Below are 21,696 nucleotides of genomic sequence, written 5' to 3'. Positions count from 1 at the left end.
CGATGGTTGCATAAATGGTGTACAACCCAAGTTCAATTCCAATCTGGGTTCATCTCCAAGTTGTGAACTCCTCTCTGGTGTTGTCGCTTGTTTCCTGCAGATTGTTGGTTTCCTGTTTTAAGCTTGGCCCGACATGCTGAGGCGATATGGCCTTTCTTCTGGCAGTTATAGCACTTGGCCATTTTGAACTGACAAAATTGGGATGAGTGAAACGATAACAACTGGCTGAACTCGGCTCCCCGCCATACTTTGGTTTTGGTTTAGCGCCTCTTGGTTTGGCCATAGGCACTGCCTTGTGACCGTAAACAGCCACTGCAGTCCGTGGTGGACGAAACTCGCGAGCATTCTTTGATGCCATCTACATTGTGGTAGCAATCTTGCATGCTTTCCCGAATGTAATATCTGGAGAGGTCATAAGTCTGACTAGACCACAAGACCATTAGACCAGAAACAAATCTGTTGCGTAATGCTCGTCCGAGAAAGGTTCCAAAGTTACGTTTTTCAAGGCAACAATGTACTGATTGCTTGTCTCATTCTGCTTCTGGTTTCTAGTGCCAAATCTATAGCTTTCTGCAATTTCCCGAGGCTTTGGGTTGAAATGCTCCTCCAACTTCTTCATAATGTCATTGAATGGCACGTCCTTTGCCTTTATGGGCGCAAGGAGATTCACGAATGTGCCGTACACTTCTGGACCGATTTCCGTGTGCAGAATCGCTTTCATGCGTTTGCAAACGGCTGCATTTCTTTCAGTCACTATCTCTCCTTCGCCAATAATCTCCATTATGCTGTTTGCCGTGAAAACATGTTTGCTCTCTCCATATAGGTGCTGAACGACTCTCCACTCTTGTCAAATGTGCCAAGGTTTCCAATGTAGTCCGTGGACACTGCCATCGTGTCATTCTCTTTTTACTTTTTAAATTCCGTTCAAAAACCCCGATTTCCTGTCTGTTCTGGTGTAACAATTCACCTAAAACTTAGCTGTACCAAGGCTATTCAGCTTGAAGAACTCGACAAAAAAAAATCTTATACAATCCCAAGGACGGCATCTAGCCGCGTAGACACAACATAGAGATAGCCTGACAAACGCTCTACGATTTGTACAGCTTCTGTTTTAAACTACAGTCCCCTGCGCAGAAGGATCTGCGGCCTATCGTGTCCGGCTCGCAAACAACTGCGACACAACTCCGTATTTACTGTTTAAAATGTTGCAAAACAGTCCTGCACTGCATGTTGCAAAACAGTCCTGCACTGTATTTAAAGGATGTTCACAAATTCTATCCCATCCTCGTCGCCAATTTTGTTATATTCCGGACAACAGAATGAATAACAACTTTCACGCAGATTGCGTGGATCATGAGAGAAAGATTTATTACCCAACATTCCCTGCTTATATTGAACACCAACCCATTAACATAAACATGAATACATTACAGACACAAAATGCTGGAGTAACTCAGAGGGTCAGACAGCATCTCTGGAGGGAAGGAATGGGTGACGTCTGCCAAGTGGGATAGTTTTAAAAGTGTGATGACAAAAGCTCAGAGTATGCACGTCCCTGTTAATGTGAAGGGCAAGACAGGCAAACATAAAGAAGCTTGGCTGATGAGGGCAATATAGGCGTTGGTTAAGAATAAAAAGATAGGTCTAGGCAGCTGGGATCAAGTATAACCCTGGAGGACTTTCATGAACTAAGTAAAAAAATAAATCAGAAGGGCAAAAAGGACCAGGAGATAGCATTGGCAGATAGCATTAAGGACAACCCTGGGATTTTATTAATACATAAGGGGGAAAAGGGTAACTAGAGAAAGAGTGGGACCCCTCAGGAATCAAAGCAGTCAACTCTGTGGAGCAACATGAGATGGGCAAGGTCCTCCATGAGTTTCTCCTCTGTATTTACCGAGGAGAAAGACAGAAGGACGAAGGAACTTGGGGCAACCAATGGAAGTAACTTGAGAGCAGTCAGTGTTACGGTCAAAGAGGTGCTGAAAGTACTGTCGTGTACGAATTGGCCTCCACTGCCTTCTGTGGCAGAGAAATAAACTTTTTTTTTTATAAAGGGCATTTCACTTTCCTATTCAAAGAACACTGCATCAAATATGGAGCCATGGTTGTGCAGTTCTTCAGTGTTTCGTTCTTGAATGCTTTGGGCAGTTAATGGCTTTAACATTGCTTTAAAAAAAAAATCCAGACTGGTTATCGCAGAGCTGCCAAGTAGTACGGATTTTCGTACGGAAATGTGATAAGAATACTGAAGTACGATTTTGCATCGTTAATTACGGGTTTTTTTAAAAATCCGCCCATAGATAATCGTAACAACGAGTCGGGTGGGACAACCGAGATCGGCCCGACTTACTGTTTCATTAACATACCACTCGCTAATGGAAAAGTAACAACCCGGTGGAATTGACTTAAGATCTTAAAATGTAAGGATTTTATAAAGTCATACTGTACCTCTAAAAATCATAGCAGATTAAATCTATTAGTATTTTAAATTTCTTTTTTTTTTTTTTTTTTTTTTTAAACATTGGGACATTTTAAAATCCAATTTTATTTATTTTTTTTTTTTTTTGTTTATTTTATTAGAAGTTAATACAGCACAAAACAGTATAGTGGCACCTAATTTTAGGTGCCAACTATGTAATACCGTAGTCCATTCTATGTACAACCTCTAGTTTTATGTTATAAGAAGGAAGTATTTTAAATTTCAAGATCTGGATGATTATTTTTGTAAGCGTTGATCAACCACGGTGCTTGGGGTTAAGAGGCTGGAATCTCTCTCTCTCTCCTTCTCCCCCCCCCTCTCTCTCTCCCTCCCCCCCCCCCTATCTCGTACGGAATCTCTCTGTCTTTCACTCGCACTCCCCATCTCTCTCTCGCTCTCTCACAGGGAGCTATAGACGTGGACGCCATGACTGTAATCGAGAGCACATTAAGATGGCGCAAAAAATGACCCATGACGTACTACACCTTTGATCTTTGGTCGGGGCCACACGGGCGCTCGCGAGCGTTGCATACCACGTGGCGTGGTGGATGCAAAGCTGTTGCGAGTCAAGGGATGAGACGCAACTTCTTCATAATGTCATTGAATGGCACGTCCTTTGCCTTTATGGGCGCAAGGAGATTCACGAATGTGCCGTACACTTCTGGACCGATTTCCGTGTGCAGAATCGCTTTCATGCGTTTGCAAACGGCTGTATTTCTTTCAGTCACTATCTCTCCTTCGCCAATAATCTCCATTATGCTGTTTGCCGTGAAAACATGTTTGCTCTCTCTATATAGGTGCTGAACGACTCTCCACTCTTGTCAAATGTGCCAAGGTTTCCAATGTAGTCCGTGGACACTGCCATCGTGTCATTCTCTTTTTATTTTTTAAATTCCGTTCAAAAACCCTGATTTCCTGTCTGTTCTGGTGTAACAATTCACCTAAAACTTAGCTGTACCAAGGCTATTCAGCTTGAAGAACTCGACAAAAAAAAATCTTATACAATCCCAAGGACGGCATCTTGCCGCGCAGACACAACATAGAGAAACGCTCTACGATTTGTACAGCTTCTGTTTTAAACTACAGTCCCCTGCGCAGAAGGATCTGCGGCCTATCGTGTCCGGCTCGCAAACAACTGCGACACAACTCCGTATTTACTGTTTAAAATGTTGCAAAACAGTCCTGCACTGCATGTTGCAAAACAGTCCTGCACTGTATTTAAAGGATGTTCACAAATTCTATCCCATCCTCGTCGCCAATTTTGTTATATTCCGGACAACAGAATGAATAACAACTTTCACGCAGATTGCGTGGATCATGAGAGAAAGATTTATTACCCAACATTCCCTGCTTATATTGAACACCAACCCATTAACATAAACATGAATACATTACAGACACAAAATGCTGGAGTAACTCAGAGGGTCAGACAGCATCTCTGGAGGGAAGGAATGGGTGACGTCTGCCAAGTGGGATAGTTTTAAAAGTGTGATGACAAAAGCTCAGAGTATGCACGTCCCTGTTAATGTGAAGGGCAAGACAGGCAAACATAAAGAAGTTTGGCTGATGAGGGCAATATAGGCGTTGGTTAAGAATAAAAAGATAGGTCTAGGCAGCTGGGATCAAGTATAACCCTGGAGGACTTTCATGAACTAAGGAGCAAAGTAAAAAAATAAATCAGAAGGGCAAAAAGGGCCAGGAGATAGCATTGGCAGATAGCATTAAGGACAACCCTGGGATTTTATTAATACATAAGGGGGAAAAGGGTAACTAGAGAAAGAGTGGGACCCCTCAGGAATCAAAGCAGTCAACTCTGTGGAGCAACATGAGATGGGCAGGGTCCTCAATGAGTTTCTCCTCTGTATTTACCGAGGAGAAAGACAGAAGGACGAAGGAACTTGGGGCAACCAATGGAAGTAACTTGAGAGCAGTCAGTGTTACGGTCAAAGAGGTGCTGAAAGTACTGTCTTGTACGAATTGGCCTCCACTGCCTTCTGTGGCAGAGAAATAACCTTTTTTTTTTATATAAAGGTCATTTCACTTTCCTATTCAAAGAACACTGCATCAAAGATGGAGCCATGGTTGTGCAGTTCTTCAGTGTTTCGTTCTTGAATGCTTTGGGCAGTTAATGGCTTTAACATTGCTTTAAAAAAAAAATCCAGACTGGTTATCGCAGAGCTGCCAAGTAGTACGGATTTTCGTACGGAAATGTGATAAGAATACTGAAGTACGATTTTGCATCGTTAATTACGGGGTTTTTTAAAAATCCGCCCATAGATAATCGTAACAACGAGTCAGGTGAGACAACCGAGATCGGCCCGACTTACTGTTTCATTAACATACCACTTGCTAATGGAAAAGTAACAACCCGGTGGAATTGACTTAAGATCTTAAAATGTAAGGATTTTATAAAGTCATACTGTACCTCTAAAAATCATAGCAGATTAAATCTATTAGTATTTTAAATTTCAAGATCTGGATGATTATTTTTGTAAGCGTTGATCAACCACGGTGCTTGGGGTTAAGAGGCTGGAATCTCTCCCTCTCTCTTCCTCCCCCCCCTCTCTATCTCTTGCGGAATCTCTCTGTCTTTCACTCCCACTCCCCATCTCTCTCTCGCTCTCTCACAGGGAGCTATAGATGTGGACGCCATGACTGTAATCGCGAGCACATTAAGATGGCGCAAAAATGACCCATGACGTACTACGCCTTTGATCTTTGGTCGGGGCCTCACGGGCGCTCGCGAGCGTTGCATACCACGTAGCGTGGTGGATGCAAAGCTGTTGCGAGTCAAGGGACGAGACGCAACAAGATTAGAAAGAATAGGGATTAAAAATGGTTTCTACATCATCATCTGGTGCTAAAAGCAGTAAGCAGCCGTTCAAACAGCAGATGGCAATGAATACACTGTCAACTAAGGTGCATAGAGACATGTCAATTGGTAGCAAAGTTATGCATTCTTGTACTCTTACATGGGTATGACCGCGCAAAAAAAAAAAGCAAAATGGCACCATGTAAAAATACTGATTTCCTCAGCAAAATACCGATTTTCAGGTACGAGATTACTGAAATGCTCTGACAAAACTTGGCAGCTCGGTTATCGGTGAGTCGCTGGATATTCAACCTAGCATCTGTAATTTAGATCAGGTGGTCCATACAGGACTTTGACATTTAAGTGCCCCGAACTATTTATTTTCTATTGAGCTGTGGTGATGCTTCCAACCCAGGAATATTTTGTATTTATGCTTAATATGTTCATGGATCTCCTAATCATTCACATCAAATCAGTCCTGGTAAATTCTTGTCAGAAGAGATGTTTCACAAGTGCAAATTATTATTGACTGTTCCACAGTTTGGACATAGAAACCATAGAAAATAGGTGCAGGAGTAGACCATTCGGCCCTTCGAGCCTGCACCGCCATTCAATATGATCATGGCTGATCATCCAACTCAGGATCAGGGGGTATCCTTTTCTCCATACCCCCCCCCCCGATTCCTTTAGCCACAAGGGCCACATCTAACACCCTCTTAAATATAGCCAATGAACTGGCCTCAACTACTTTCTGTGGCAGAGAATTCCAGAGATTCACCACTCTCTGTGAAAAATGTTTTTCTCATCTCAGTCCTAAAATATTCCCCCATTATCCTTAATCTGTGACCCCTTGTTCTGGACTTCCCCAACATCGGGAACAATCTTCCTGCATCTAGCCTGTCCAACCCCTTAAGAATTTTGTACGTTTCTATAAGATTCCCCCTCAATCTTATAAATTCTAGCGAGTACAAGCCGAGTCTATCCAGTCTTTCTTCTTATGAAAGTCCTGACATCCCAGGAATCATTCTAATGAACCTTCTCTGTACTCCCTCTATAGCAAGAATGTCTTTCCTCAGATTAGGAGACCAAAATTGTACGCAATACTCCAGGTGTGGTCTCACCAAGACCCTGTACAACTGCAATAGAACCTCCCTGCTCCTATACTCAAACCTTTTGCTATGAATCCTATACTCAAATCCGTTTGCTATGAAACTGTACTCTTGGTGTCGACACTGTAGCTCTTGTTGATTGGTAGTCATCAGGTTATCTGTGAGATGTTGTCTGAGAAGAGCAGTTTCTCTGAGGGTTAAGACTATTAATATTGTGTTTTTGTTCCAAGATTTGTCCGTTATTTTGGATCCAGGCTGATGCTGATAGAAGCAACACCTCCATTTGAACGGCATATGCCATATGCCTTTGGAATTCTAAATCATTGGAGAAAGCACCTTCAGTCAGATATGTATAACTTCTTCTCTCATGACAGAAGAGAAAGGTGTGCCAGGGGGCTTCAGTGATGCCACAATCATAAAGACCATTCTGATTGTGGAAATTACAAATAATTCCCTGCATTCCACAGGGGAAGTTATTACTAGGATCAGCCTCTTCACAGTTGCCAGAGGGCTACTCCCTGAATCCCAGTGTGGACTCAGCTAGAAGCACCATGGACATGATCTTCACCATACTGTACAATTCCAAATAGAAACACAAGGAGCACTACGAGTCAAATTTGGCTGACTGCAGAAACTACTCTTTATCTTGAGCTTTTTTTATGACAGTATTCAAGATATGATCTTAACTGACAGTTCCACATTAGCACAATATCAAGGCAGATTGCTGTCAAACAAGGTTGTGTCATAGCTTCAATGCTTTGTTTGATCATTTTCCTATTAAATTCTTGTAACTTTCATCTAACAGACATCCTGCTGGAGTGTTGCTAATCCACAGAACGGGAGACCATTTGACCATCACATGTGACAAGAACACAAATGATGCTTATAGATTTATGGCATTCAGGAATGTCACCTGTTTCGGCAAGGACCACACCAACACTAGCACCAGGGCAAACTCAAGTTGTTTATTCAATTTACAGTGGTAAGAAAGTCCAGGATCACATGGAGTCACTGCCCCTCGTCAGAGCATGTGTGCAATGACGTTGGCAATCTCGGCCTTGTCCCCTCAGCTTAAGGCCTGGTCTGCGAAGGAGGAGGCGTGATGATCTTAGGCTTCTCGCAGTTCACCACTGCCTTGAGATGAGTGGCTGACGGAGGAGATTTCTTCCAGGCAGCCCAGCTTTGGGCTCGAAGAACACAGCCGTCTCCAAATTATCCTGGTGGACAGGTTTGGCCTCTGGATGTGTTTGGGTGCAGTCCCTCGTTATCTGTGGGCAAGATGAGGTTCTGGCATCTTAGGCATTCCCCGGCCACTCAGTCTTGGCCTCAGATGGAAGGCACTGGCGGGCTAGGGCTTCTTTCCTGGCAGTCCAGTCTTGACCACATTGTGGTGCTGGTGGTCTCGGGCCTCTCCCAGTGGCTCAGTCTTCCTCAAACTTTGCAACGGGAACACAACAAGGAGGGAGATTTGGTTTCCCTTCCTTGTGCTCCTTCTTTTCTTTCTGGTTTCTTCCATTTTCTCTTTCTTCTTTCTTCTCACGGTCTCTCTCTTCTCGCAGTCTCTATCTCTGGCTTGAATGCCTAGGTTTTATAGAGAGTAGGCTGACAAGGTGCAAGTGGCCAACCAATAGCAGCTAATTGGACTCAGCTGTTGCCAATGATGCTGGGGATTGGTGCCTCCGGGCCTGTCAACCAGTTAAAAGGACCAGAGCGACCTCCAAGGGCGTTGTCACAAGGTGCACATTTGGAAGCTCTGTCATCAACTCATTCACTGAAGTAAATGAAAGAATGGACCTTGCATTTCTAAATTGCTCTTTTACCAACTGCAGATGTTGAACAACAGCACTCTCCAATAATCTCTGCAAGAAATCTCAGATGAAGTAGCCACCTTCCCATATTGGGGGAGCCTTACAAAACCCATGACCTCGTCCAACCAGCAAGGCAAAGATTTCAAAAGATTGAGAACACCACCACCCACGTTGCCTTTCAAGCTACGCATTATTCTGACGTGGAAATATATTGCCATTGCTTCATTGTTGCTGGGTATGAATTTTGGAACTCCCTCCCTAGCAGCATTGTGGCTGCACCTCGAGGACAGCGGCAGTTCAAGCAAACAGCTCTCCGTCACCTTGGTGGCTATTAGGGATGGCCATTTAAATGTAGAGCCCACATCTCTTTAATGAATACAGCCTTGAGCCCATTCATTGGGAGAACACGGTGTAAACACAGGAATGAGGCAAGGTAGGGAAAACAAAGTAATCAGAATTGAAAGTTTAGAGTGGGTGTGTGGGATAAATTTGAATGAAACTTCAGAAGTTGGATTGTGAGAACTCAAGGAAAAATGTACAAACAAGCACTTTCTAAACAAGGGGATGCGGTCATGAATTGAAATGTCATCATGACCTTGAGTAATAGACGGCAGGAGTATAGTTATATTTGTGTAGTGTTTCAATGAAAATTTATTACAAAAGTAAAAGATTTAAAATAAAATTTCAAATAGTTAAGCACTGAGATCAGCATCACAATGGAGTGTGGGCATTTTTATGGGCTCAAGATGAAATTCAAACAAGGATTTAATTTCAAAGAATATCTTTGGTCAGATTTTATGTTGGGAACTTAAAAGAATGGTGTTAGACCTTTAGATAATATATTTGTGGAAACTTCCATAGAGTTGGGAACACAAAGATAAAAACAATGTTTAAAACATTTCACTAAATATATTGTTTTGAGGACTGAGGTTAGCTACTAATATGTTCCTGTCAGTAAGTCTATTCCTGTACTTGAAGTATTAAACCATTGGCTTCATTTTCCTGTGTGAATAATAACCTGCTCATTTTGTTTTGGCAGTTCTCTCTTGTGTGTTAACCTACTTAAACTAACAAAGAGGTCCTTGTCACAATACCAACAGTGATTCACCAACGTAGATGTGGTTGAATAGTAATGTCAAGTGTAAGGTTATAGCACATAGTATGGCAAAGCAGGGCTATAATTAAATTCGGACATTAAGGTAAGTGTGCAGTGGTACACTAAAGAACAGAGAAGAGGAGAGAAAGTAAAAGAATGGGAAGATCGAGACTAGGTTGAGTTAATAGTGTAGATAAACGTTGTAGTAAAGGATTTTACGATAAGCATACATTGGTTCATCATTTGTCCAACTATTTTAGTTTTATCTTTTGGGTTTTTTTCGATTGCTCACTGGTCTCGACCTTTTGTCAAACTCTTTTTGCAAAATAAATTTTGTACAGAAATGCTTTAGATTTAATGGTAGTCATATTCCGTTTACACTTCACCTCTCTCTGAAATTACAATTGTGACAACATTTAAACATTGGTTGTGAAGACTTCTGGACCATCTTAAAATATGGGAAGCATGGGAAGATAAAGCATTTTCCTTTATCTGCTGCAGGCAACTTTTAGTATTGCGTTGTTTTTGCCTGATTCTATTACCCTCTACAAAATGCTCAGCTGAAGAGCAAGCAGGAGACAAAAGTGATGATGCAAAATAGCCACTTTTCAAAAGCTGGTATCAACATTTTGAAACAGATCCTAGACATACGACTATGAATATCTCAATGTGTTTAGAACTCTTGTATTTTCTTCTTGGTTGGTTATAAAATAAAGCAAGTCAAGTCATGAATGGCATAACTTTGGGTCCTGATCTTTATCGTTTCCTTCCCAAACTAACTTAATTTTTTTGTGCTAAAAGATGCAGAAGTGGTAGCAGATTCATGACAAAAGGTTCATATTGGAATTTGACTATCTCTGGACAAATGTAATGCGCTGACATAAATTAGTTGGCCATTTCAATATTTACTTCAACAAAGAGAATTGCTTAAAACTGTATAGTTACCTACTTTTGTGAAAGTATTTTAATAAATGTTTTTTTTCAAAACACTGACAAGAAGATTTAGAATAGGTTCTGTGAAGGCTGTTTTGTTTTAACTTGGTGAAAGTCGCTGACAAAAGACAAAGATCTTATTCTCTCGCTTAGAATTTGTTTACAACCTAATCTTCAAGTAGAGAGTTGAAACAAACAGAAACAGTGCATCTTTTATGTTGTGTAGTTGCGGTTGAGAATGAAAGCCAATGGAATGTTGAGCCTATGTCCTAAGTTTTGAGTTACTAAACAATGTGGACTCAATACCCTGATTAGAAGCTGGGTATGAACAAACAAAGCATTTCATGTGCAAAGCAATTCAAATGAAAATAGTTGCAAAACTATTTTGCAAAAAGGGCAAGTCATGATTATTCTTTGTAACATATGGATATTGTGCATGTATATTATATGAAAAATGAAATATTATGAAATAACACATTCCAGCTTTCTAATAATAGCCGATGGCGATAATATATAGGGTGTGAACCGCAGCAAATGCTAATAGAATATGAAATTTATCAGCTTTTATGTTTATTTAGTGAATGTGGGATCATCCGGCAAGGCCAACTTTGATTGGTGATTCCAGGTTGGTCATGAGCAGGTAGTGGTGAATTGCATTTTGAACCATTACACTCATGTGTGATGAAGGTATAACCACTGATGATGGGAGTGGAGATCCAATATTATAACTAAGTGGCAATGAAGGAGTGATTACATATTTACAATCCAGACAGGTAAATGACATGCACGCGAATTTGGAGATTATGTGTTCACTGACCTTGGTCTGTCACGTGGTAAGAGGTCATGGGTCTGTGGGATGTATTTATAGAAGCTTTGAGTTGAGCTGTGCATTGTGTGAATAGTACATGCAACAACGTGAGGTGATTCTGGCAGATGGTACGGTTTGAGATAGTGAATAGAATTCATCCTGGATGGTGTTGAACTTTGTTGGTGTTATAGTTGCACTCAACAAGACAATAGGGTAGTATTGCACCTCACTCCTTCCTGACAACATAAATGGTGGAAATGCTTTGCTACAGGTTACACAGCTTTTTTCATATTCTCATATTTATGTGGTGGATTCAGATGTTTTTAACCAATTATGACCCCTTCTCTTACCCCAACCCTGCATTAGGATGTTGGTAAATAAGAACATTATCACTGAACATCTGTGTTATGATTGTTACTTCTTTCCCCTGTTGGAGATGGTCAATCTCCTCCTCCTTGTAGTTTATCAATTTAAGTTTGATGATTATCCAGATTTGTTTTATGTAATCATGGCCTCTTTTGTTTTGAGGAGTCATGAAAGGAACAAAGAATTGCCATCATCAATATGTATCTATTTCCGATCAGAAATGAGGAAGGAAGAAAGCTAATAAAAAGGCTGAAGGTGATTGGAACCAATACGGACTGATACATTTCAGCCCTGACGACAACAATTGCCTTTCTTTGTTCTGGGGCTCCTTGATGTCAGACTGTATCAAAGTGGCATTCATTTCAAGGGTAGTTGTTACCATCTCACCCTTAGAATTCAAATATTTTGATTCACGTTTAAGGCAACACTGTAATGAGGTCCGGCGCTAAATAGTTTCTAGTAGAACCCAAACATGACCATCAGCTGGAGGATAAATAAATTATGGTTTGTTTTCTTGTCGATGGTTTGTAGGCATTTTAAAAATGAACAAGGTGAATCTTCATTTTGAGCATAGATTTTACGGGTTTTTATATGCAAGTTAATTTTGCCATCAATTTGATAGTAATGTTCAATAAATGGACTTTGAATGCTTTTCTAATCACTTTGTTGCATTTTCTTTTTTGTGCAATCATGTATCAGGATCTGGCTAGGCCAGCATTTATTACATTGGATAATTATACTTGAAGGGGTGGCATTGAGCCTTGTTGCACTGCTTTAGCCCATTTAATGAATGCATTCTCATTTTATTTGAGTAGGGACTTAGCAATATGTGAAACCACTGTATTGAGGGGGTCTGCTACTTGGAGAGGAAATGGGCTGTCCCACTGCGGCGACCTAATCCGCGAGTTCTGGCGAGTTTGCCCTTGACTCGTACTCGCAGCAGGGTCGACAGGAGGTCCTAGTAGGTCTTTGTTACTCTCCTTAATGCTCGAGGGTCGTTCTCGTGTACTTGAGGCCTCAGTTAGGCCGCGGCATATTTTTCAACATGTTGAAAAGTGCCCGCTAGTAAAAAAAGGTCGCCATGGAGAAAATCAATGCTCTTTTTACTCGTAGGTTTAGTCGAAGTAGGTCGGCATGTTATTTGTAGGTAATCGAGGGTAGTCGAAGGTAATCAAAGGTAGTTGTAGATAGTCTTCAACATAGTCGAAGGGAGTGTCGAAGGAGGTAGTCTTCACTCTCCACTATTCGGTGTCCAATTTTCCTGAAGCTAGTCTTCAACATAGTCGAAGGAGGTCTTCTACATGACATTTTTTCAAACTCTTCTAAACTTGCCAATCAGGTTGCCGTAGTGGGACAGCCCCTGAATATGAGAGTGTTGACTCTGCTGACTCTGTCCTGATGGTGCACTTTATAGGGTGATTTCACTAAAGGTCACTGGAGCGTGGATCCGCACCCACGTGACCAAAATTCTCAGGTGGAGGATATGCTATCCATCCGGTACATGTTAGTGGATGGGAAAAATCGCATTTTCCCATCCGTTAAAAACATAGAAAACGGCGAGGTTGAGAGCTGCAATTTACTGTGCCAGTCGGGGTGACTGTGAGGCACAGCTACCTAGATTTACAGGGGGAAAAAAAGATAGCAAGTAAGGTAAATTCAAGAGGGAACTGAAGGTGCCTATCCACCGGAAGTCAGGAGCCGACAATTGCCGAGGATATTTAAAGGTCCAAAATATCGGGAAATATCGCGTTTTCCCGCTGAATTTCATCAAAAGTAAGGCATTATATACTTTTTTTATCTTTATTCATTTGTTAGATGAGAATTTTTAAAAGTGAAAAATCACTCAGTAAAAGTTCAAAATCGGCCATGGTTCTCAGGTTGGTTTAAACATGCAAAATCAAAACGCCTCTGAAGCTGCATTTACCATTTAAATAATGATAAACTATCAATGCATTTTTAAATAAATTTCACTCAGATGCAAGCTAAGGAATGTGATAATTATCAGCTGTCAGTTGGACAAAATTAGGACATTTTATTATTTCTTGTTTAAAGCCTGCACATTCACCCAATTAATACATAAGTTGTTTGGGTGATTGTGCAGGCATTGATAGTTTATCATTATTTAAATGGTAAATGCAGCTTCAGAGGCGTTTTGATTTTGCATGTTAAAACCAACCTGAGAACCATGGCCGATTTTGAACTTTTACTGAGTGATTTTTCACTTTTAAAAATTCTCATCTAACAAATGAATAAAGATAAAAAAGTATATAATGCCTTACTTTTGATGAAATTCAGCGGGAAAACGCGATATTTCCCGATATTTTGGACCTTTAAATATCCTCGGCAATTGTCGGCTCCTGACTTCCGGTGGATAGGCACCTTCAGTTCCCTCTTGAATTTACCTTACTTGCTATCTTTTTTTTCCCCTGTAAATCTAGGTAGCTGTGCCTCAGTCACCCCGACTGGCACAGTAAATTGCAGCTCTCAACCTCGCCGTTTTCTATGTTTTTAACGGGTGGGAAAATGCGATTTTTCCCATCCACTAACATGTACCGGATGGATAGCATATCCTCCACCTGAGAATTTTGGTCACGTGGGTGCGGATCCACGCTCCAGTGACCTTTAGTGAAATCACCCTATTGTTATAGAAGATACTGTCAGAATAGCCCAGACAAGTGACTGCAGTCTGTTTTGCAGATGGGACAAAAATGTAGCTACTGATTACCAGTGGTAGAGGAAATTAATGTGTAGGTGGTAGATCTGATGTTATTCAATAGGCTCCTTTGCCTGGGAAGGTGTAAAACCTCTTTAGTGTCATTGGATCGTCCCCATCCAGGAAAGTGAAGTACTCTCAGGTCCTGTGCCTTGTGGATGATTGAAAGGTTTTGAAATATCAAGGCCTTTGTGCATAATCATCTGCCCTGCTCTTATTTTTATTTTTGAGACTGATGCAGTTGTTTCTTGCTGCAGGTAATATCTAACATGTTGATGGTGTGGGTTTCTGATAATATCAGGGAGTGGTGGCTAGACTCTTGATGGAGATGCTCTTTGCCTGGTATTTCTGTGCAACAATTGTTACTTGTTATTTATTAGCCCAGCCTATGTCTGAATGTTATCAGGTCATGCTGTATGTAAACATAGAAACATAGAAATTAGGTGCAGGAGTAGGCTATTCGGCCCTTCGAGCCTGCACCGCCATTCAATATGATCATGGCTGATCATCCAACCCAGTATCCCGTACCTGCCTTCTCTCCATACCCTCTGATCCCCTTAGCCACAAGGGCCACATCAAACTCCCTCTTAAATATAGCCAATGAACTGGCCTCAACTACCCTCTGCGGCAGAGAGTTCTAGAGATTCACCACTCTCTGTGTGAAAAAAGCTCTTCTCATCTCGGTTTTAAAGGATTTCCCCCCTATCCTTAAGCTGTGACCCCTTGTCCTGGACTTCCCCAACATCGGGAGCAATCTTCCTGCATCTAGCCTGTCCAACCCCTTAAGAATTTTGTAAGTTTCTATAAGATCCCCTCTCAATCTCCTAAATTCTAGAGAGTATAAACCAAGTCTATCCAGTCTTTCTTCATAAGACAGTCCTGACATCCCAGGAATCAGTCTGGTGAACCTTCTCTGCACTCCCTCATTAGGTACATTAGGTAACGACTAATTGAATTGCCGTGAAGTTGAGGGAATTGAATATTACACAATTATCAGTGAACATATGAATGCATTTCGTTGTCTCTGTACTGTACACTGACAATGACAATTAAAATTGAATCTGAATCTGACATAACCAACCACTCGCTGAATGATGGAAAGAAAATAAATGATGAAGAAGCTGAAAGATATGATTTCCTCCTGAAATATATTGGAGCTGGGAGAAGCCAATCTTTGAGAGTAAGAGCCATTTTACTTAGAGCCCATTGAGGTCTGCCGTCCTGTCTTTTTTATTGCAAATTCGGTCAAATGCAATGCATCTTTAATTCATTGGGACCTCGATTTAAATACATATATGAAAAGGTCCTGGTGAAATTTAAACTGGGCATCATTGAGCAGTTTATTGATGAGGATGTGCCATGGTATAGCACTAGGAAACATTATTCACTACTTTGATTGAAAGTAGACTGAATGAATGGTAATTAGCCAAATTAAATTTGCCAGGTTTTTTTGTGTTCAATCCTAATTTCAATGAAATCATTGAATTAATTGGAAACCCGCTTTAAAAAAAAATTACATTCATTTGAAATCATTTTATTTGTAAATGAGGTTAGGACTATTATTTAGTATACAAATTTAAAAAGCACGTAGGGAAATTTGGTGCTTGTTGATCTGCAAATGCGTAAATTGTTATCAGTGATGAAAGAGGAAGGGAATGTGGGCAAATGCAACAAAAAAGGCTTTATTCTATTGTAACAGGTTCCAAGAGCTTTGTATAACAGAATTTGTGATGAAGGAATTAAGATTAAGAAGCTGATCTGTGTTCCTTTATACTTGGGTCAAGGGCATGGTATTCATGATTGTTGGCTAGTATTTTAATGAATTCTCCGTTTCATTTTAACACTGCATTTCCTGAATATTTTTTATCTTCTGAGTGCTGTTCCTGTTAATAATTTCTAGGTGGTTTATGGATCACCAAATTTGCAGTATAACTTCATTTTAAACATCAGTTTAAATGTTCAGAAACTACAGTTTCTCTACAGTTTCATTTAACCAGTGAACGCAGTTTAATTTGGATATATGTTAGACTATATACAATCGTGGCATGGGTTACTCTTTTCTGTGAGTGATTGAATAAAAGGGCATTGTTGGTATAGCAATGTTGGTACAGCAATGTATCCCGCACAATAAGTAATTCTGAGCCAAGTCATATTAACCTTGAAGTCCACTTGCACTCGCATTGTCCAGACCGAGGGCCATATCCGGCAAGCTTCTAATGGGGTGGACTTTGGCAGTGAGTAGGCTTTAGCCCTTGTCTAAGCTCTTAGGCCCTGCTGTCAGCATATTCTTTGTCAGCTCAGTAGCTGTCAAAGACCTTGCATCTCTCTCCAGTAGAGATATTAAAATTCTGCTGGGCTTTTTAATATGCAAAGCGTGTGCTACTTGCGACGGGATCAGTTAAAGGAGCACTGCTGACATTAAAGGGCCCGTCCCACTTGGCCGCCATTTACGCGACCTCCAAAAATGTGGTTGTCGCGTTGTGACGCGCAGGTAGTGTGTGGGTAGCGCGGGATGGGCGCATGGAGAGGCGTGGAGTGTGGAGTTGCGCGCGGTATCCTGACCTCGTATCTGTAGTGCGTGGTGATGCATGATTACGTCACCGTGCATAACCATTCGCCGCAGCGCGCCACCCATACGCAGTCGGCCCGCCTTTTACGCATGATGGATATAAGTGCGCGCGATTTAAGAGTACATTGTGGATAATTATTTTGCATTTTCAGAACAATGGGAATGTTGGCAATCTTTGGCAACAGGCAATTCACATGAGGAATGAGAAATTGAGGGGTTGGCAGATGTTTGTATTCAGAACGAGCTGGAAATCCTTGCACACAGATTCCTGAAAGGTTACATACCAATATAGAAATGGAAGAGCAAACTAGATAAGTGCTACAAAATGTTGGAGTAACTCAGTGGACCGGCAGCATCTCTGGAGAGAATCAATGGGTGAAGTTTCGGTTTGAGACCCTTCTTCAGACTGAAGAAGAGTCTCGACCTGAAACATCGTCCATTCCTTCTCTCCACAGATGCTGCCTGTCCCACCGAGTTACTCCTGCATTTTGTATCTATCTTCAATTTAAACCAACATCTGCAGTTCCTTCCTACAGATTAATTTGGTCTGCAGCTTGCTACTTTTCATTCACTTTTTGTTTGAATAGGGGCATTACATCTGCTGTTTTCCAATTGCTAGCACCACTCAAGAAACGGGACCATTTTAGAAAATCACTTTAGAAAATTGGTTACGTCACCTCTTTAGAAAATCACCATAAATATCATGAACTGGGTAAATATCATAAACTGGGTATTCAAATGACGTCACACGCTCCAGACGGCTGTGCTGACGCATGATGACGCAAGTGACAGTCGCCCGTCAGTCACTACCGGCCTGTCGCGTAAATGACGGCCAAGTGGGACAGGCCCTTAACACACCATCCACCCTCTGGTAAAACTGAGGGATTTAAAAGCATCCATAGTGTCTTTGCATTAGTACTGTGACAGAGCAGATAGATGCAATGACATTATTGCATTATGTTTTAGATTTCTGATTTTTGGTACACACATGGATTTCCAAATCCCTTATGTTCTGCCAGCTCATGGCAGCAAAAGATGAAATCTATCTGCAAGAGTAGGCCATTTGGCCCTTATGAGTTAATTTGCCATTCAATGTAATTATAGCTGATAATCCAAATTTGTACCCACGTATCCACAACATATTTTCATTATTGGAGATAAATGAGATACCAGATGGCTAGAGGGTGGCAAATGTTGCCATTTTTTAAGAAGGGCTGCATGGAAAAGCCTGGGAACTATAGACCAGTGAGTCTAACATCTGTGGTAGGTAAACTACAGTAGAGGATTCTGAGGGATTATATATAAAAGATTAGTACAAATACCTTGGAGTGTACCTGGACAGTAAACAGGACTGGCCCAGGAATGCTGAGGCCCTGTACAAGAAGGGACTGAGCCGGCTGTGCTTTTTGGGAAGGCAGTAATATGTTGCAGATGTTCTACCAATCGGTGGTAGCTATAACCATATAACCATATAACAATTACAGCACGGAAACAGGCCATCTCGGCCCTACAAGTCCATGCCGAACAATTTTTTTCCCCTTAGTCCCACCTGCCTGCACTCGTACTATAACCCTCCATTCTCTTCTCATCCATATGCCTATCCAATTTATTTTAAATGATACCAATGAACCTGCCTCCACCACTTCCACTGGGAGCTCATTCCACACCGCCACCACTCTCTGTAGCTAGTGCCATCTTCTTTGCTGCCCTGTGCTGGGGCAGCAGGGTAAAGGCCACGGACGTCAATAGGATCAACAAACTCATCAGGAAGGCTGGCTCTGTACTTGGGGCTGAGTGGATTTGTGGGAGGTGATCTTGGAGGGGAGAGTACTGCTCAAACTGCGGAGCATCCTGGAGAATACAGCTCACCCTCTCCATGACACACGGGTCAACCTTCAGCAACAGACTGGTTCCACCAAGATGCAGGACAGAACGCCACAGATCCTTCTTTCCTGTAGCTATCAAAGGCCAACTCCTTCTTCTGTTGTGGGGTAGACCTACTCTGCCCCCCCCACACCCCCAATCTTTACACATCCCCAATCCTTTCCACTCGTCACTTTAATTTCATGATTCATGTATTTTGTGTTTTTATGACTGTTGGCAGATCAATTTCCCTCCTGGGATAATTAAAATTCTATCGGATATGTATTTGAATAGACAAAGACTGATTAGGGAAGTTGGCATGGTTTTGTATATGGGAGATTGTGTCTTACGAATCGGATTACGATTTTTTTTTAAGAAGTAACCAAAAGATTAAGGGCATGGCTGCAGACATTATCTATATGGACTTCAGCAAGGCTTTTGATAAGGTTCTGCATTGTAGGCCGTTCTGGAAGATTAGATCAAGCTAGCTGGGTACAGAATTGGATTCAGGGTAGAAAACAAAAGATCATGGGGGAAGGTTGTCTTTCGGACTGGAAGCCTGTGGCTAGTGGTGTGTGCCTCGGATCAGTGCTGGTCCCATTGTTGTCTGTGGTCTATATCAATGATTTTGATGAGGAAGTACAATGCATGATTAGTAAGTGTGCAAGCTCAAGCATCTTTCTCACCACCGATGTGAGGCTAAGTGGCCTATAATTCTCCGTTTCCTCTATCCCTCCTTTCTTAAAAAGTGCAGTTCCAGCCGTCCAGTCCACAGGAACTGATCCAGAGTCGAGAGAACATTGGAAAATGATCACCGATGCATCCACAATTTCTAGGGCCACCTCCTTGAGTACTCTGGGATGCAGACCATCAGGCCCTGGGGATTTATCTTCCTTCAGTCCCAACAGTTTACCTAACACCATTCCCTGACTAATGTGGATTCACTTCAGTTCCTCCCTCCCACTAGATCCTCAGTCCCCTAGTATTTCTGGGAAATTGTTTGTGCCTTCCAAAGGGAAGACAGAACCAAAGTACTTGTTTAATTGTTCTGCCAGTGCCTTGTTTCCCATTATAAATTCACCTGTCTCTGATTGTAAGGGACCTACATTTGGTTTCACTAATCTTTTCCTTTTTACACATCTAAAGAAGCATTTACAGTCAGTTTTTATATTCCCTGCAAACTGGTTTTTTGGTATTAAAATGTAATATTTCCAGAAATATATTGAATCTATTAAATGATTGTGGTTGTTGGAGTATTGAAATGGGTCAGAGGTAAATAGTCTGGTGAAATTTTGGAGGTATCAATTAAACTCTTGCCTCATGAAAAGAGTTCAGTATTAAGTCAAGATTTTACAGTTACACTAGACCAAGTGGTTGGGTCCCGTCCCCTCAGCGGGGGGTGGGGGGGGGCCTGCGGCCACACACACACACACACACACACACACACACACACACACACACACACACACACACACACACACACACACACACACACACACACACACACACACACACACACACACACACACACACACACACACACACGAACATCATGTCCCGGCGTCTTTTAAAACAAGTTCAGATTCTAATCGATGCTGGAAATATCCCTGTTTTTATTCCCCTAACATTTCTTCAAGGGTTAACAAGAGATAATCTTGCAATTTTTGCTTTTCTTTCATTTAAAAATGTTTAATTATGCTATCCTCTCTTTTCCAGGTCGTTTAGGATATCCCCATCCAGGAACTGACAATTTTCTGATGCTTAATGGTAAGTCTTTAATCAGTAATGCATTATTTTCTTCCATTGCTGATATTGGAAACCTCACTCATTTCCAGACCATCAAACATCTCACATGAGGTGCAATGGTCAACTAATAAAAGTTCAATCTAGTGTTAACATGCAGCAGCATTATATATAAAAATATTGTGCACATGACTCGGCTTTTAGTCTTGAACCTGATTTCTAATGGAATGGTTTGTTATCCTGTGTTTTGGTTCATTTATCTATACATCGTAATATTGCCTTCATCGAGTAAATTTTGGTCATTTGGAAAAAATATGAATAATATCAAGCAGTGCATTCTGCCCACTGCATCGGTAGAATCTATAATTAAGAACAAAGCCAGAATTAGGATTTAGAAAGAAAGGGTTGTGCAGAGCAAAAGTACTTCATAAAATAACTTGGCAAAAAGCTTTTCTGTATAATTGAAGGCAGATAATTAACAGTCAGAAAATTGATCAAGTAACATGAGGTATTTAAGGTGTTTCTCTACTTGATGAAACACCACAGTGGTTACCTACTGAGAGCCATTTAGGGCCCTCAACGATGCACTATTATTTTAAGACTTACCAACAAGGAAGGTTGGAGGATCAAGAATCCATCCTTGTCTTATGGTGGGTCTGTTCAAGAGTCTGCTAATAGCAGGGAATAAGCTATTTTTAAATCTGGTAGTATGTGCTAGCAAGCTTTTTGTATGTTCTGCCTAACACGAGAGAGGAGGAGAGAATGACCAGTGTATGAATGGGCCTTGGTTATGATGTCTGATTTCCCAAACGAGTGTGAAGTATAGATTGGGTTGATGAGAGAGGGTGCAGGGTGGTGGCTGGTTTGTGTCATGGACCAGGCAGCGCCCATAACCCTGCAATTTATTGCGGCTTTGTACATATCAGTTGTGCTTCTTTTGGAATTAGAAAGAGTTATTGAAAACATGCCAAATTTCCTTGATCGTCCAAGGAAGTAGAAGCGTGGGTGTGCTTTCTTGTGGTTGGACCAGGGCATTTTGGTGATTGCTCTCAGCTGTCTCCACTTCAGCACTATTGATGTACACTGAGGCATGTAATCCACCTTGCTTCCTGAAGTCGATAACCAGCTCTTTTTTTTTTTTTTTACAAACATTGAGGGAGAGGTTGTTGTCTTGACGCCAAGCTATTAGGCTCTATCTCCTTCCTGTATGGGCATCTCTTAATTATTCAAGATCCAGCCCAAAGTGTTCAGTTATAACATTCCTTTCCTACTGCTGACTTTAAGCTAATAGTTTAGAAATTTCCTGTTTTCTCTCCTCCTCAAGCCTTGGTGAGAATACTATGTCTATTATGCAATAAGACTGCATGTACTGGCCGTATAAAAAATAAAAAGCA

The 21,696-nt window shown here is 41.3% G+C and overlaps 1 protein-coding gene across 2 annotated transcripts in view; it reads left to right on the top strand.

Annotated features, from left to right (window-relative positions):
- cpeb2 (cytoplasmic polyadenylation element binding protein 2) overlaps positions 1-21,696 on the top strand; it is a 116,889-nt gene that overhangs the window by 41,038 nt on the left and 54,155 nt on the right. For both annotated transcript variants that reach the window (XM_055638827.1, XM_055638828.1), the window contains exon 4: positions 20,276-20,326. In XM_055638827.1, coding sequence (XP_055494802.1) covers positions 20,276-20,326 — 51 coding nt within the window. The remainder of the gene's footprint in view (positions 1-20,275; positions 20,327-21,696) is intronic.

Source organism: Leucoraja erinacea, chromosome 1 (assembly GCF_028641065.1).
Source record: "Leucoraja erinacea ecotype New England chromosome 1, Leri_hhj_1, whole genome shotgun sequence".
Taxonomy (NCBI): Eukaryota; Metazoa; Chordata; class Chondrichthyes; order Rajiformes; family Rajidae; genus Leucoraja; species Leucoraja erinaceus.
This window is presented reverse-complemented; position numbering and strand designations above follow the sequence as displayed.